This window comes from Odontomachus brunneus, unplaced genomic scaffold, assembly GCF_010583005.1.
Source record: "Odontomachus brunneus isolate Ranch 3 - 2012 unplaced genomic scaffold, Obru_v1 Obru_scaffold_208, whole genome shotgun sequence".
NCBI classification, from domain to species: domain Eukaryota; kingdom Metazoa; phylum Arthropoda; class Insecta; order Hymenoptera; family Formicidae; genus Odontomachus; species Odontomachus brunneus.
The window spans coordinates 127,570-141,783 of record NW_022639658.1 but is presented as its reverse complement, the minus strand read 5'-3'; the positions used below and the strand labels follow the sequence as shown (position 1 = coordinate 141,783).

The following is a 14,214-nucleotide window of genomic DNA, read 5'->3' as shown; positions in this document are numbered from 1 at the left end:
GAGAGAGAGAGAGAGAGAGAGAGAGAGAGAGAGAGAGAGAGAGAGAGAGAGAGAGAGGGGGGTGAGTGATGGTAGTCTCGCGCACGGCAAGCCGAGATAAAAGCGTTTACAGGGAAGCAACGCAACGGGGGATAGTTCACCGACTGGGGCGTGGTGGGCACCATCGCGGTATACACGAGGGTCAAGGTTAACACGAGAGAGAGCCCCATATGCCAACGCGGTGGCTGACGTGGCTAGGTGCGTATCCAACCCTCTTTTTTATTTATTTCCGACGAAAGGAGCAACGTGGCGACCCTCGGATCTCGTGTCGTAAAACCTGGTCTTCGTTCATATTTCCCTTAATCTGTTCGCGAATCGAGATCTTTTTTCGCGAAACTTGTAGCTCCTCGCGATGCTCGCCCGTTCTGATTGCGAATCGGGATCCTCGTCCCTCTTCGAAACGCGGTACTGCGAAAAGAATATTTGTTCGTATATGAACCTGTGCATTTATAAGCGTGGATAATTTTTCAAATCAGATACTCGACGAGCGGATATTAACGTATTACATATTTATTTAATGCATATTTATTTAATACATTGTAGCGTTCACGAGTGAATAACTCGTGTGTTGATTTTACGAGAACGCGCCGCGGTGAATGAGTTATCGGATTGGCGCTGCGCGATTGCAGCTATAAATGTAATAATCGTAATGAAAGATCACACGTAGTACTTATAATACAAATCAGAGAACGCAAAGCGTGTTCGTAGTGCGAGCTACATAGACAGCGGGGATGATTCACCCCCGATAGGGGATTTACGATTGTTACGAGGGTCAAGGTTAAAGAGGTAGTTCCACATGCGGTGCGTTAGCTCAAGTTGCACGTGTGCGCTTCTCTCTCTCTCTCTCTCTCTCTCTCTCTCTCTCTCTCTCTTTCTCTCTCGCTGCTACAATAAAAAGAGGATTTCTAGGAGAAAACCGCAAATTGTCGGATTTACAGAATTATTTACAAACGATTATGATATCTCGTATCTCTCGTATCAAGCACTAAGAGAAAAAAATAATTGATCTAACAAAAAATTATAGTTATTTTTGGCCCTACCCAATCAATAGTAATAATAAATTTAATTATTCTATAGAACTCTGTGGAAAATATAGGCTACAAGAAACCCTGCACATCTCACACTCTGCCCCCCTCCCTCCATGATTTTACTTTAACACTTTGTTATTTAAATTTAGATATTTTATATACAAGAAACTCGGGAGAAATTACTCCTTCTACCGATTCAATCAGAAACATTTTTGCTAATTTACTTCAAGAGAGCACGATTCCATTGTAATGACTCTTTTGAAGGTTCAGTTCCCGACGACTTTGTTCTTAATTAGATAGATTGTGTATTTCAACTGACGATTTTTCATGGAATGCTATCGTGAGATAATTAGTTAAAGCAGGAAAAGTGCAGAAAGATCCTTACATTTTTTGCGTTTTTTTTTATTAGAGATGATTTCTGTCTGCTTATTGTACGTGAAATAATAAAGCATATATGGCGCGTTTCTCGATGACTGTTTCTGATGATTGAAGCGCCACGGTAATTTGATACTTCATATTTTTCGATGTATTGTTTTCTCAATATTTGGCGAGGCTACTTTTATAATCTATCCGGGATCCTGGAACTTATTGCGGGTGCAAATAAACTCGCGTTACTGAGAAATGAGGTGCTTACTTCACTACTTCGCACCGGGACTCGCTTCTCGATTTAAATTTCGGCAATGAGTTCGAATATCAGGGAGGTGAATAATGACTCTTATTTGGTGCACAGAATTTATGAGATAAAATGGAGAGTATATAAAATCCTTTCATTGGTGTTTCGAGGAGGCATTCTTGCGTCCACTTTATGCTTGCACACGGAGAGAGCCACTGTCTATGCTCTTTGTAAGAATTCCTAGAGCTGCACTTAGGGGACTTTGTTTACTCTCTCGTTTGACAGTCTCCTCGTCGCGTTAATGGGTATTTATGGAAACCCGGCGTTATACGAGTGCGTTATCTCGACTCGATATCTATGAGAATGTATATATCCGCGCGGAGTTGTTTCCACGCTTCATCCTTCTCTCTTTCTCTCTCTCCCTCGCACTTGCGTGTTGAGTACTGTCAATAATATTAAAAGATATTTCTCTCTCTCTCGACACGTGATTTCGATTTAAAATTCCAAAGCTTTATACGAATAATCGAACACGTTTTAAAACTCAGAAGCGCATGCGATGCTTGTCGCCCCGTGATTGATATTGATTAGCAATAAATTAAAATCGCGAGTGAAGCCATACGCGGCGAAAACTTGTTAAAATATAAATCGAAACGACGCGTGGCGAATTAGATTAGACCGAAACTCTCGACTCGTCATTTGTCACGCGAACCAGATACTGACAGGGTGAGTCACCATACGTCCCGCACGGATACCAACCGTTACGAAGCGTCGAATGATTCAACGAGTAGTGATTTCACATATTCGAAAGAGAAATTATTTTAAGACAGCCGGGATAAATCGTCGCGCTTATCGTCTTGTACTTTGCGCTGAACGACAGTCTGCGGGAATTCGTCCTCGAGCGCCCAGACAAGGACGATACAAAATTTCCGATCGCGCTGCGACACTGAATCATCCGCAAGGGCCGTCCCCAATGGGAATCGAATTTTGCGGTAAATAAGGCGCAGATTTGGTCCCGCGATACCTGCGCGCGCGGATGGTGACGTCGCTACGCACTGATTGCTGCAAGAAACGGCGGAGAATAATAGCGATTTCCCAGGTCGACGTGGAATTCCTTAATGAGTCTCTCCTGGGCCGAAGGACGAGACCGAATGTGAGGACAAGGACTTCGCCGAAATGGGAAATAAGGAAGGAAGGAAAGAATCCAAGTAGAAAGAACGATATTTTTCTCGTCAGTAACTGCCCAGGAATTCTGATTGCTAGCTAGTTGTTGGCCATTTTAGGCAACTCTTGCTTCGTCAATAACTGGACGGTAAAATTAGTCAGTTGCTGGTTAGTTTTTAATTAGTTTTCGACCCTCAAAAAAATTTTGCAGCCATAACTAAATTTTCTAGATATAAGAAATTAGCTAAGATGGACAAATACTAGCAAATACTGCGGCATCTCATGTGTTTTGTATCTAATCAATATCAGATAACAGAAATAGAATTTCTATCTGAATTATTTGTGAAATTTAGCAAAAAATCTCTTTTTTTTTCTTTCCCTCTCTGTAGCGCCCATCCAAATTAAAACCAGTCATGCTTCTTATAAAAACTGACTCTGGTAGACAAAGGAAAAGACTAGCGACGAAAGACAAACGAATGTACCACAGACAGTTAATCTAACAGATGCAAAAAATAGCGATAAATTTTAACTGTAAAACTCAAAATTCTATTTGGACTTGCAAAATATTTTTTTGTGTAAACTAGTTTCTAATAAAACTTCATTTTGTATGAAATTCTGTTAAACATTTTCTCTTGCTTTGTCTGTAAAATGATATATTTTATCATTCGATATAAAAAAATGTGAAACTAGCGTTTTAAAAAAATAGAGTCTTTTTATGTGCAATTTCATTTGTGATAGTTTATTTTTAGTCACTATTTTTTCTTGTTTAGTTTCTATCAAGAAACATCGACCAATATTTCTAGAATTTTTTTACTTTAGACAGAAGAATTATCTATCATTTTCTTGTCATTTTTATTGTCTAGTTTTTAGCTGGTAATCGGTTAAGAAACATTGACCAGTATTCTCCAGGTCAGTTTGTGAATAGAGTTTGTCTAATGAATTCCTAACCAGGCCAAAACCTGGCCAGTTTCTAGCCAGGCTGGCAAAACTGATCATTAACCAAAAACTGACTAGTTTTTTCTGCGAACTTGGGCAGGAAAGAGAGAAGAACAGATAGATGGTAAACACTCGTCCAGCGCGTCGCGCAAAATCGAGGTATCCTTCTCACTTCGATCGATGCGATTAATCTACGTTAACGGGATGACGTTCGGAGTCAGCGCGCGTGATAATCCGCCAATTTGGCGGATCATGCCTCGAGCGCGTTAGTTAATTAAAATTGACGCGCACAGAGGTATTGTCGGGCGAAATTCGTCAAAGGAATTCCCCACCGCCGCGCGATGTGCATTATATGTATATATGTATATATATATATATATATATATATATATATATGTGTATATATATACACATATATATATATATATATGTGTGTCTATATGTATATATATTGGACGTATCATCGGTTTTATCGGCGAAATTCGCCAAAGTAAATTATTATCGAGTGCTCGTCCGCTATTTGCCGCGACCGGGACCCACGCTCTTATCACGATCTAGCTCACGTACGTACTTATCGAGATGAACGAGGCGTTACTTATCACGCGGCTGAAAGTGGCCGTTAGATAAGCCTTGCGCAATGTATACTGCGAATCGGAGTATCGGCCCGTTTCCGTTTATAAGATCATACACACGCTCTCGCGATCGCCAGTTACCGAATCGTTATTTCTCTCTTGTATTTCACGACTCATTCGCACCGTACATATCCGCCGGCTCTCGTGTTATCTTCTTTAATATGTGTGTGTGAGAATATCGTTACTTTGTGTCGCGCTATACTACGCATCGCTGCATGCGTGTACACACAGTTGATCATGTCACTAACGCACGGAAAAAACATTTCAGTTTGTGTAATTGAATGGGGATCGGATGAGAGAGAGAGAGAGAGAGAGAAGCTCACTGATGAGAAATAATATCTCTGTTTACCGTGAGCCAAAGCATTCGTCTGAACATTCGGTTGCGTTAAAGCTCGCCTAAGATAACTGAGAGCAATTGGCCGAGTAGAAATATCCCGCAGGAATCTCTCTGTTACTAAAAGCGAGTTTTTCATCTGGTGCGCAGGTAACAGAAAATTCAGCTGCACTAACGGAGCTGCTTTTTCTGTGTATATGAATACTTCATATGGCATTTATGTTTATTGCATAGAATAACGAAATACACTCAAAAAAAAGATATAATCTCATTCTCAGCGGATTATCCTCTTACATGTAGCCTCAAGAGGATTCCTCGGAAACCAGAAGGAAAACATTCTAAGCGCAATATCCTTGAAGTTGGAGGAATTTCGTCTTTCTGCCGCACAAGTGTTTTTCTTAATCAAAATTTTTTCTAGTAAGAGGGCATTCTTTCTCGAATAAGATAAAAATATCAATGCTCGGACATGTTTGAATACAATAAACTTTCGACATGAAATATATATAGAAATATTGAGTATATATTTTATATTTTGAAAGGTTAAGTATTTGTATTTAAAGACCAAAACAATCGGAATGTCCAAGATTAAATTCGAGAATTAGTACTTTTACAAACATATTCCTCTTGATTCGAAGGAAAAAGGAGGTTAGAATAATATCTAGTAGACTTCCGATTAATAGTTCACTTCGCGTTAGAAGATATTTTTCCGAAAAGATTTCGCATAGAATATGGGATTATAGGAAATAAAACATCTTGTAACTAAAGTTCTTTTCTTTAGATGTTAGTATATTTTCTTTTGGTTTTAGAAGAATCCTCTTGAAGTCATACGTAAGAGGATTCTAGTAAGGAGGAGATTATATTTTTCTGGGCGTAAAAATACGAATGAAATACGAAAAAAAATTATGAGAACTTGCTCGAGACAATATGTCGTGTGAAATGCAATATGAAAATCTGAATGTAACTTTTAGTTGTTGCATCAATGTGACTAAAAATTTACGTAACTGTGTGATATAAATTTAATTCGACACACATACACATACACACAGTATATTCGGTTTATAAATGTAATTTAAAAAATCTTATACTTTTTATGATCGATTGTCTCACGTTGTGATAATCGTGAAAGTCTACCTTAGAATGAATAGAGCGTTTCTCTATCTCCCTCCTTCTGACCTCTTTCAAAGGTAAAAGAGACGCGAAAGGAATCCTCGAACATGCGCGACTCTCGAAATCCGCGGATGAATCTTGAAGAGTGCTTCGCAGCGGCTTCCGCTCTCGCATCCGCAATTCGCTTCCGTCTCGGCCGCGGATTTCTCGCAATTCGCTCCGCCTCTCGACGTCGCCTCGCGTTCTCTCTTTCTTCATTTTTCTTCCCCTGTTTTCCCTCTTTTTTTTCTTTTTCATCGCGAATTATGCTAATTACCGGGGCTCTCGGCTCTTTGGGGAAAGGCGAGTGGTTTCTCGCCGTGGTGCACGTTGTTTCGTCTCGGCATGGCGAGGAGGGGAGGGGAAGGAGGGGACAGACTAAGTGAAAGGAGAATACCCGGAGCGTTAATTTGTCCCGGCAGTGAGAGCGAGAGAAAAGGCAAACCGTCGACGACAACGACGACGACGACGATGACGACGACGACGAAAACGACGAGAACGACGATCTCCACAAGGTGGAGGAAACGGGCCGCTGGATGGATAGATGGTGGTGGGAGGAATCGATTTATCTCCGGAAGAGTTCTAGAGCTCTCGATGGTCCTTTGTCGTTCTATTGGCGGTCAGAGACGGAAGGGACAGGGGAGAGAGGAGAAGGGGACAAATTGGGAACGACAGTCGGCGAGTCTTGCGGATAAGTCGCCGGGAAGCCCGTCGGCCGATTTGCATGGGATATCGTGCGGTTATTTCAATCGCCGCGAGAGGAGAGAGAGAGAGAGAGAGAGAGAGAGAGAGAGGGGGGGAGAGGGAGGACAACAAAGCAGAGAGGGAGATGAAACGTTCGTCGTTGAGTTTTTGTTATATCGTAATAAATAGCATCAATTGAACGATGACATGGAGAGAATAGTACACGTTCGCGAGAAATTTCAATCCGATATTAGCGACCTTTTATTCGAGCAATGTGTAAACGTCACTTTTAATTATTTCGGGATATTTGTTAAATAAGTAATTATCACCATTAGCGATCTCATAATGATTTTCAGTTTTGTCGTTTGTGGAGGATGTATTCCGGTGTCGGGAGGGAAAGGACAGAGGGATCGTTCTAATTGACGTTTCATTAATTTGCCGATGAGCGGCTAATTTTCTCGAGCGCAGCGCGGCGCAAGTTGGAGCGCGACGGTGTGGCGAGAGGCGCGAGAGAGATCGCAATAAAATTACAAAATTACAACGTGGAACTCACAAAGGGCGCTGCCGCGCGGGCGCGCGTAATGCCCCGAAAACGGCTAACGCTCGCGACAATGGCGAGAACTCGTCGCGTTGATCTTCAATTCAATTTATTAAAAGCCTCGGCGGTGCGGAGTGGCGGATGTGTGGGCAAGTGTGTGCGCGGGGGACCAGGGCAGGCGGCCAGGTGTGTTCACCTTTCGTCGAACTGCGCGCGCGTTCCGCCACCTGGACCGGTTCTTCCAGGGCACTTTTTCTAGCCGTCCTCTTCTTCCGTTGCAGAGTAGCCCCGGTGAGGTGGAAAAGAGAAGAAGGGGTGTCCCGTGCAAACCCGATCGCGCGCGCAAGAGTCTCTCGTTTCTCCCCGGCTCACCTGGGCGATAGTGAGAGACACGCTACCACATAATGCGCGTTCTCACTATATCTCCGTTCTCCCTCAAGGGGATATTCTGGTTTGAAAGACCGTAAAAAAAGAGGTACTTCTTCGGAATTTTTTATAGGGAAATGAAAAATCGAATAAAATGTCAAACCTTGCTCAAGATTCTTTTAATCTTATTTCAAGAACATATTTTTATTTCAAGTGACAACAATGCTCTTCTTTTCTGTATTATATCTTGGTCATTAGGAATTTGCAAAAAGAAAACACGGACGACATAAGCGATTATGGCTCGCTTAGATGTCTGAAACGCAAAAAAAGAAGATTTTCTCAACAAGAGGAAATGTGGCTATCGTCTGAAATTGAGTAAATATTATACATTTATTGACTTTCTTTTTTAATGAAATACTAATATATCATATTTGAGGAAAAAAATAATTTTTTCTAACAAAAGTTGCTATTTTGTCTAGAATAGTAATATTGGTTTAATTCTGTTTTACTTTTTTTGCGACCATTCAAATCAGAATACTCTTTTAAACGAGAAAAGAAAATTAGAGGAAAAAGAGATAGAATATTTCGTATATTTTCCTTTCCCGCCCGACACGCACACTTTGCGCGCTTCAAGATAGCTTTTTTCTGCGCGTCCTTGAACGAACGAAAAAGAGATTCGAAACGGCTTGTCGGTGTTCCTCTTCTCTTCTAGTTATCCTATAAAACCAATTATCTTTTTTTTTGTGTTAAACCGTGTCTACGACTCATCTGGAACGAGGCTTACTTACGGCAGCTGTTTTTTTTGGTGCTTCCCGGTTGTACGGTGAATTTGTGTTTCGTTTAGAGTTTGGCGGATATTTGATTTCCTACACGTGTCATTTAAATAGAAATTTTAAAGTGAGAGAGACTCGATTATATACATTCAAAAATATATAATCGATTTCTTAAAGGAATCATCTTATAGAAGGTGAGTCGATAACTATTGCCACTTTGAATGTCTTCAAAGCAAGAAACAAAGATGGTTTTCAGATTTCCGAAGCCGTTCTACTTAGAAAAGAAGCTACTTATAGTGATTACATTTTTTTTTGGGAGGAGTAGTTTCGAAGATCTTAAGAGGTGCGACGATAATGCACAAATCTTCTTTAATTAATATCTAAAAATCTACATGGTCACTTGCAAAGTGGTAGAGAACCTTTTTACTTAGTTTGACCTAATGTATAAGTAAACAACGGCAGATGGCGCCACTGCAGCACATCACCATATATTGCACTAACTAATCTTCTTTAATTAATATCTCGAGATTTATTGCAAATATGGACTAAGGCAGAGAACGAGACGTAAGCGTCGTAGTCGTAGACATAAAGTAAGGCAGAGAAAAACGTAAGTCATGAAAGGCTATTAGCCTTATGTTTACGTTTTTCTGTGCCTTACTTTACATCTACGACTACGACGCTTACGTCTCGTTTTCTGCCTTAGTCTTCCTATCGCAAAACGATATGCAACTTTTATCATGTTCACTCCGTTCCCACAAACATTGCGGAGGAGAGTCTGGGACACCCTGTGTATATCGCGACGTGCAACACGCCGACGCGGCGTACAAACTTCCCGGCAAATTCAGCTTTTTTCGCGACGTTTTTCGCTCGTCAACTTGGGCTGCCGGCCAGACCGAGAAGAAAAGAAGTAGAAGCGATTCAAAGCAGGTGCGAAAGCTGTTGCGAAAGACTCGGGCCGAGAAAGGCCGGGAACGCGTGCGACGCGCCGTTCCGTGAAGCTTCTCGTGTCCACGTGGAAGCCGTTTGGTCAAAAGGGTCAAAGGTGATAGGGGTCCGCCGAGGGTACGAAATGCTAATAAGCCGCCTATTGTATTCGAATGCGATATTATGTCGGTCGCGCGTTCCTTTTCCTGTAGACGCATGAGGAAAAGATCTTCGCGCGAAGTAGTGATTTCTCTGTCCTTGTCTTCCTCCTTCTCCTCCTTCTCTTCCTCCTTCTTCTTCTGCGCGCTTTTGCTTCTTTCAAAAAGAAGCGAGAGACGCGGAGGGTGCCGTCGGCGCCTCTTCTTTCTTCGTCTCTCGCGGGACTTATTTGAAATTATAATCCGGCCGGAAGTGTTTTATAAGTGCATGAGAAACGCGACGTGGCCGCTTCACCGCGCGCTCGCGCTCCTAATATATTTATCTACTTAATCCTTGAGCTGGAGGTATTTTTTAATAATCGCGGAGGATGAAAAAATTCCACGGGAAAGAACGGGGATATAAGTCGTAACTAGAAACCGCAGCCGGGGCAGTTAGCGTTACGAGGCCGCCGAAAACGACGAACGATGAATGCAGCTGAGTGCGCGCGAAATTGCGCGTGTACGCGTAAGACTTGCGTTTGTACGTTTTCCGAATTGCAGTACTCGCGCAATTGGAAGCTCAATGCGTGCTTTAATTCGTTTAATTCACTTAACGACATGCACGACATAATTCGTCGTTTTTTTCGTTTCATTATTATATATGTATATTTTTTTATAGATATCTGTTGTCGCCCACATATCTAAAAATTGTTCGCCTCTCCGGCGCGTGACGATATTTCCTTATTCGTAACGAAACGCGCGTTTCGATATTTAATAAAGTGGCAATAATTTCGCCGTCGCCAGCGCTGCATACGGCCGCCGCGTTTTTATTCGCCCGACAAAATCTCGTCGGTTTGACGCTTTAGTGTATTTCGAATATTTTCCGCGCGCATACTTCAACTTCGCGTGCGGTCGCGCGACGTTTTAAAAGTTTCAAAATGGAAAACGTTTGTCGCGCGCGAGCGAAACGAATTCCTTGTCTTTGTGTGTGTGTGCGCGTGTGTGAGTGGCCGTGCGAGAGCGCACTGCTCGAAGTATGAACGGTTAGCGACGAATTATAAAACGTTAAAGCTACCGAACTATAAATCTCGATTATATCATTCGTTCATGGCCGTTGCTTTCGCAAGAGCTATTGATTTTTAGCTGAAGCGCGGGCGGGTGCGCGAAACGCGCTCTTTTTCTCGCGCGCGTCGCGAAAATATTTCGCGAGGGCCGAGAGAGAGAGAGAGAGAGGGCAGGAGAGACAGAAACAGAGAGAAAGAAAGAAAAAACTACCACAGCGATCGAACGACGATAACTCAAGATTAAATATGAATAATAACTGTCAGTTAATTGGCACCGCTCAATTACGGGGATGCGTGTTACATGAGAGATGTACAATGGCGGCGACGTTTCATCGTTTCGCGCAACACCGCGCGCGCGGCGAAATTTAATTATCGCAAATAAATATTTATATGTTTCGCCTGGCTGATGACAAAACTCCGATGCAGTATCATGCGGCGCAATTTTAATTGCCGCGTTATACGAGGCGCTGTCTCTTTCTCTTCTCCACCTTTTGTTTCTCTCTCTCTCTCTCTCTCTCTCTCTCTCTCTCTCTCTCTTTGCTCTTCTTCCTCTTTTATCGCGAGGATCCATCTTGATTATTTACTCGTACTTTTAAGGAAGTATAAAGAGTGAAGGCACCGCACAATGACGTAACAGCCGAGTTTTTTCGTATCTTTAACCCCAAGTAACGTGAGAGAACTCTCTCGCGTAGACAAACAAGTGACGATGACGCGCTCCGGGTTTCTCTACGGTGTATTGAGAATTACATAAAATTGTGAATTCTTTTTCTTTTTTATTTGCGTGGAGCTCAAACGGAATAAAACAAACATCTTTAGGAAAAATTAACAGCAATTTCGAAGAACAACTCTCTTTCTCTCTCGCTTTCTCTAGATATTCTCTAAATTACTTTCAGTGAAATTCCATACGAAAAGTAAATAACAGCCGAGTTACTCGAAATCGTATGGCTTTTCATTTCATGCATATTGCAACGCATTTTTTCATCTCGAGTCATTTCAAACTATTTTACCATTATTTTACCACTCGAAATTAAAAAATTTAATGTACTTCATCATTGGAGAAACCAAAATTTACTTTGATTGGTTGAAATATTAATAAACTTGCATAAATTACGAATCCTCTCTGCGTTTAAGTTAGACCTCGAGATCGAGTGACTTTTCCTTCATGTTGCGAAATGAATTCTTTCACCTTGTATATCGTGTTCAGTGAATATTTCATTATTCAAAATTGGAGAATCTGATGTATTCCGTCATAAGAGAAAGCAAAATTTGCTCGGATTGCTTAAAACATTCACTCGTGTAAATTAAGAAACTTCTCAAAGTTGGAGTTAAACCTCGAGATCGAGCGACTTCTCCCTTATATTGCACCTCTTATCGTATCTACTGAACGCTTCATAATTCAAAATTAGAGATTTTGATGTATTTCATTGACAGAAGAAGCAAAACTTGGACCGATCAAAACATTCACTCACGTGCGAATGAAGAAAACACCCTCAAATGAAGCACTCGCTCCTGTGATTTGGAATGGCGGTATTTTCATGCTCGCCTCGAAGCGAATCATCTTGATTGAGATTTCCTCCTAAGAAATTTAGGGAAGATAAGAATTAGAGGAACCAGAAAGATGAGGATACAAATGGAAGCTTTGGCAAGATAAAGGTCGAGTGGGGGGAGCGGATTAATTTTCCGCCGTTCGCGGACGCAAGGGGGAGGGAATTGAATAGGACCACGAAAATTCGAGACCGCGTCGCAGACGGCCGTCCTCGCTCTCTCCTCTCGGGATTAATAAAAATAGCTCTACCTCGCTTGTTGCAGCACTCCCGCGGTCCGCCTCGTTCGATCGGCGGCCCGCTACTCGATCGGATCCGGAGTCGCATGAACGGATTAGGCGATACGAGTTGGACGATGCGATTACAAATGTAAATGCCTCACGACCAGACGTTCCACTCCCACGTCGGCTTGACCCTATCTTTGTTCGTCGGCTTCGACGGTGACCCTGGCGCGTATGCGCGTTCGCTCGCGTGTTATCGTCGATGTATATTTGAGCATGTATATTCGGCCATCGTCGACCCGATCGAATCGTAACCAGCCTCGGCCGGGTCGCCCGGCTACTTTCGGGAATTAATGCAATTAATGCGCCGACTTACCGGCCGGATATTAGCTCGCGTTGCCCCATCGAGGAGGATCACCAACGGCCTGGTCCGATGTATGTAAATTAGACGCAGGACACTGCGGAACAGCATCGTGTGAACATTACAAACCCCGTTGACCCAAAAGTGGCCGCATGGATGCATATGAATACTGCGAGGCCACGTCTGACTTTGGGAAATTTTCCCCAAGCCGTCATCTCCTCGTTAATTTTACATTCAGTGTGACGCCCAAACGGCTGCCTCAGGAGGTTGTAAGGCACAGTGAGCTCATCATGAATTCATTGGAACCTGCACACTACATATATTTCGAGATCGAAATATTATCTAACTGCTCCCTCCCTTCTCATGTAATTAAAAGGAAATTTATCATTCGAAAGTTTAGATATCTGAAGCTAAAGTTGATACTTTTTATACGCGTTTCTTGGAGTTGATGTGCTGGTTTTAATTCCTTATAAATTGAAATTAGGGTTTTAATGAAAAACTACTTTGATATTAAAGAACAATACATTATTGTACATAAATGTCAGAATTATTGACTGTTTTGTGTGGAAAATAGTGAGCAGATCGTAATATATACTCGAGATATATGTATATATACTTAAATATTTAAACACTTACACTTATTTTTCTATTATTTATGCGTTTCTATTAAATCAACTGAAGCACAGATAAAGCATCAATGAGGAAAATGAAGAAATATTTATTATAGTGTTTTGAAAAGCTCTCGAGATAAACTATAAAAATATGCAATAAAAAATAGGGTTTCATTTAAAATTTTAAAATTGGGTGCTCCCCTTGTACCCCCTTTGGGAGAGCAACTCCTCCGTCCCTTTAAAAAAAGTAGCCCCCTGAAATAATAGAACACGTGTTTCACGATTTTTTGGAATTTTGAACCGTTTCCGAAATAATGCGGGTAGTAACTTTAGAAACACCCTGTATATATCTATAACACGTACGCACACACACACACACACACACATATACATTAAACATACACACACACACTATATCTATTTCAACTTTGTCTCAAATTAACGTTTGTTACTTTTTGTTTTTGTTACTTAGATAATAAAGTAGATGTAGGAACGTAGTTACGTATGTGTGTGTGTTCGATAAATAATAAGTTTATGAGTGATCCCCCGATGCGCGCGCACGCGTCACAAAAAATACGACGTTGACCCTTACAAAGCCTTTAAAGGAAAATTCTCTGTGTAAACACGACCCGCAGACGATGGCATATTTTGTAAAAATAATAATTTATTGATTTTACATACCCAGCGAGTTGTTCTCCCGATAAACGTCGTGTCTCCCATCCTTGTATGGGAATTTTTCGTGAAATTCATTTCCCGTGCAGTTCCCGGGGATGGTTATTGAAAATACCTGAAAGAAAGAAAATACGGCTTAGATTAAGGAAAATCCTGCAGAAGATGCTGCAAACACGGTAGAATAGAGCGCGGCAAAATTGCAAGCAACTTGCGAGATCTCGCGACGCGTCGCATATCTCTTCGTTGGCTGTTGCGTAATTATTATTAGCATAATCCTCGTTTCGCAATCGAATGTTTCACCAGCAGCTGTCACTCTAAGAGACTCTACATCCTACAAAGCTCAGTTGTCGGAAACGGATAAGGGGGCGGGAGAAGAAGAGATAGAGGCAGAGAGACAGAGAGAGAGAGAGAGAGAGGGGGGGGGGGGGGG

At 41.8% G+C, this 14,214-nt stretch overlaps 1 protein-coding gene across 1 annotated transcript in view; it reads right to left on the bottom strand.

Annotated features, from left to right (window-relative positions):
- Nucleotides 1-14,214, bottom strand: part of LOC116852245 — a 133,420-nt gene that overhangs the window by 9,808 nt on the left and 109,398 nt on the right. The window contains exon 3 of the mRNA XM_032832408.1: nt 13,794-13,899. Within this exon, the coding sequence (XP_032688299.1) occupies nt 13,794-13,899 (106 nt within the window). The remainder of the gene's footprint in view (nt 1-13,793; nt 13,900-14,214) is intronic.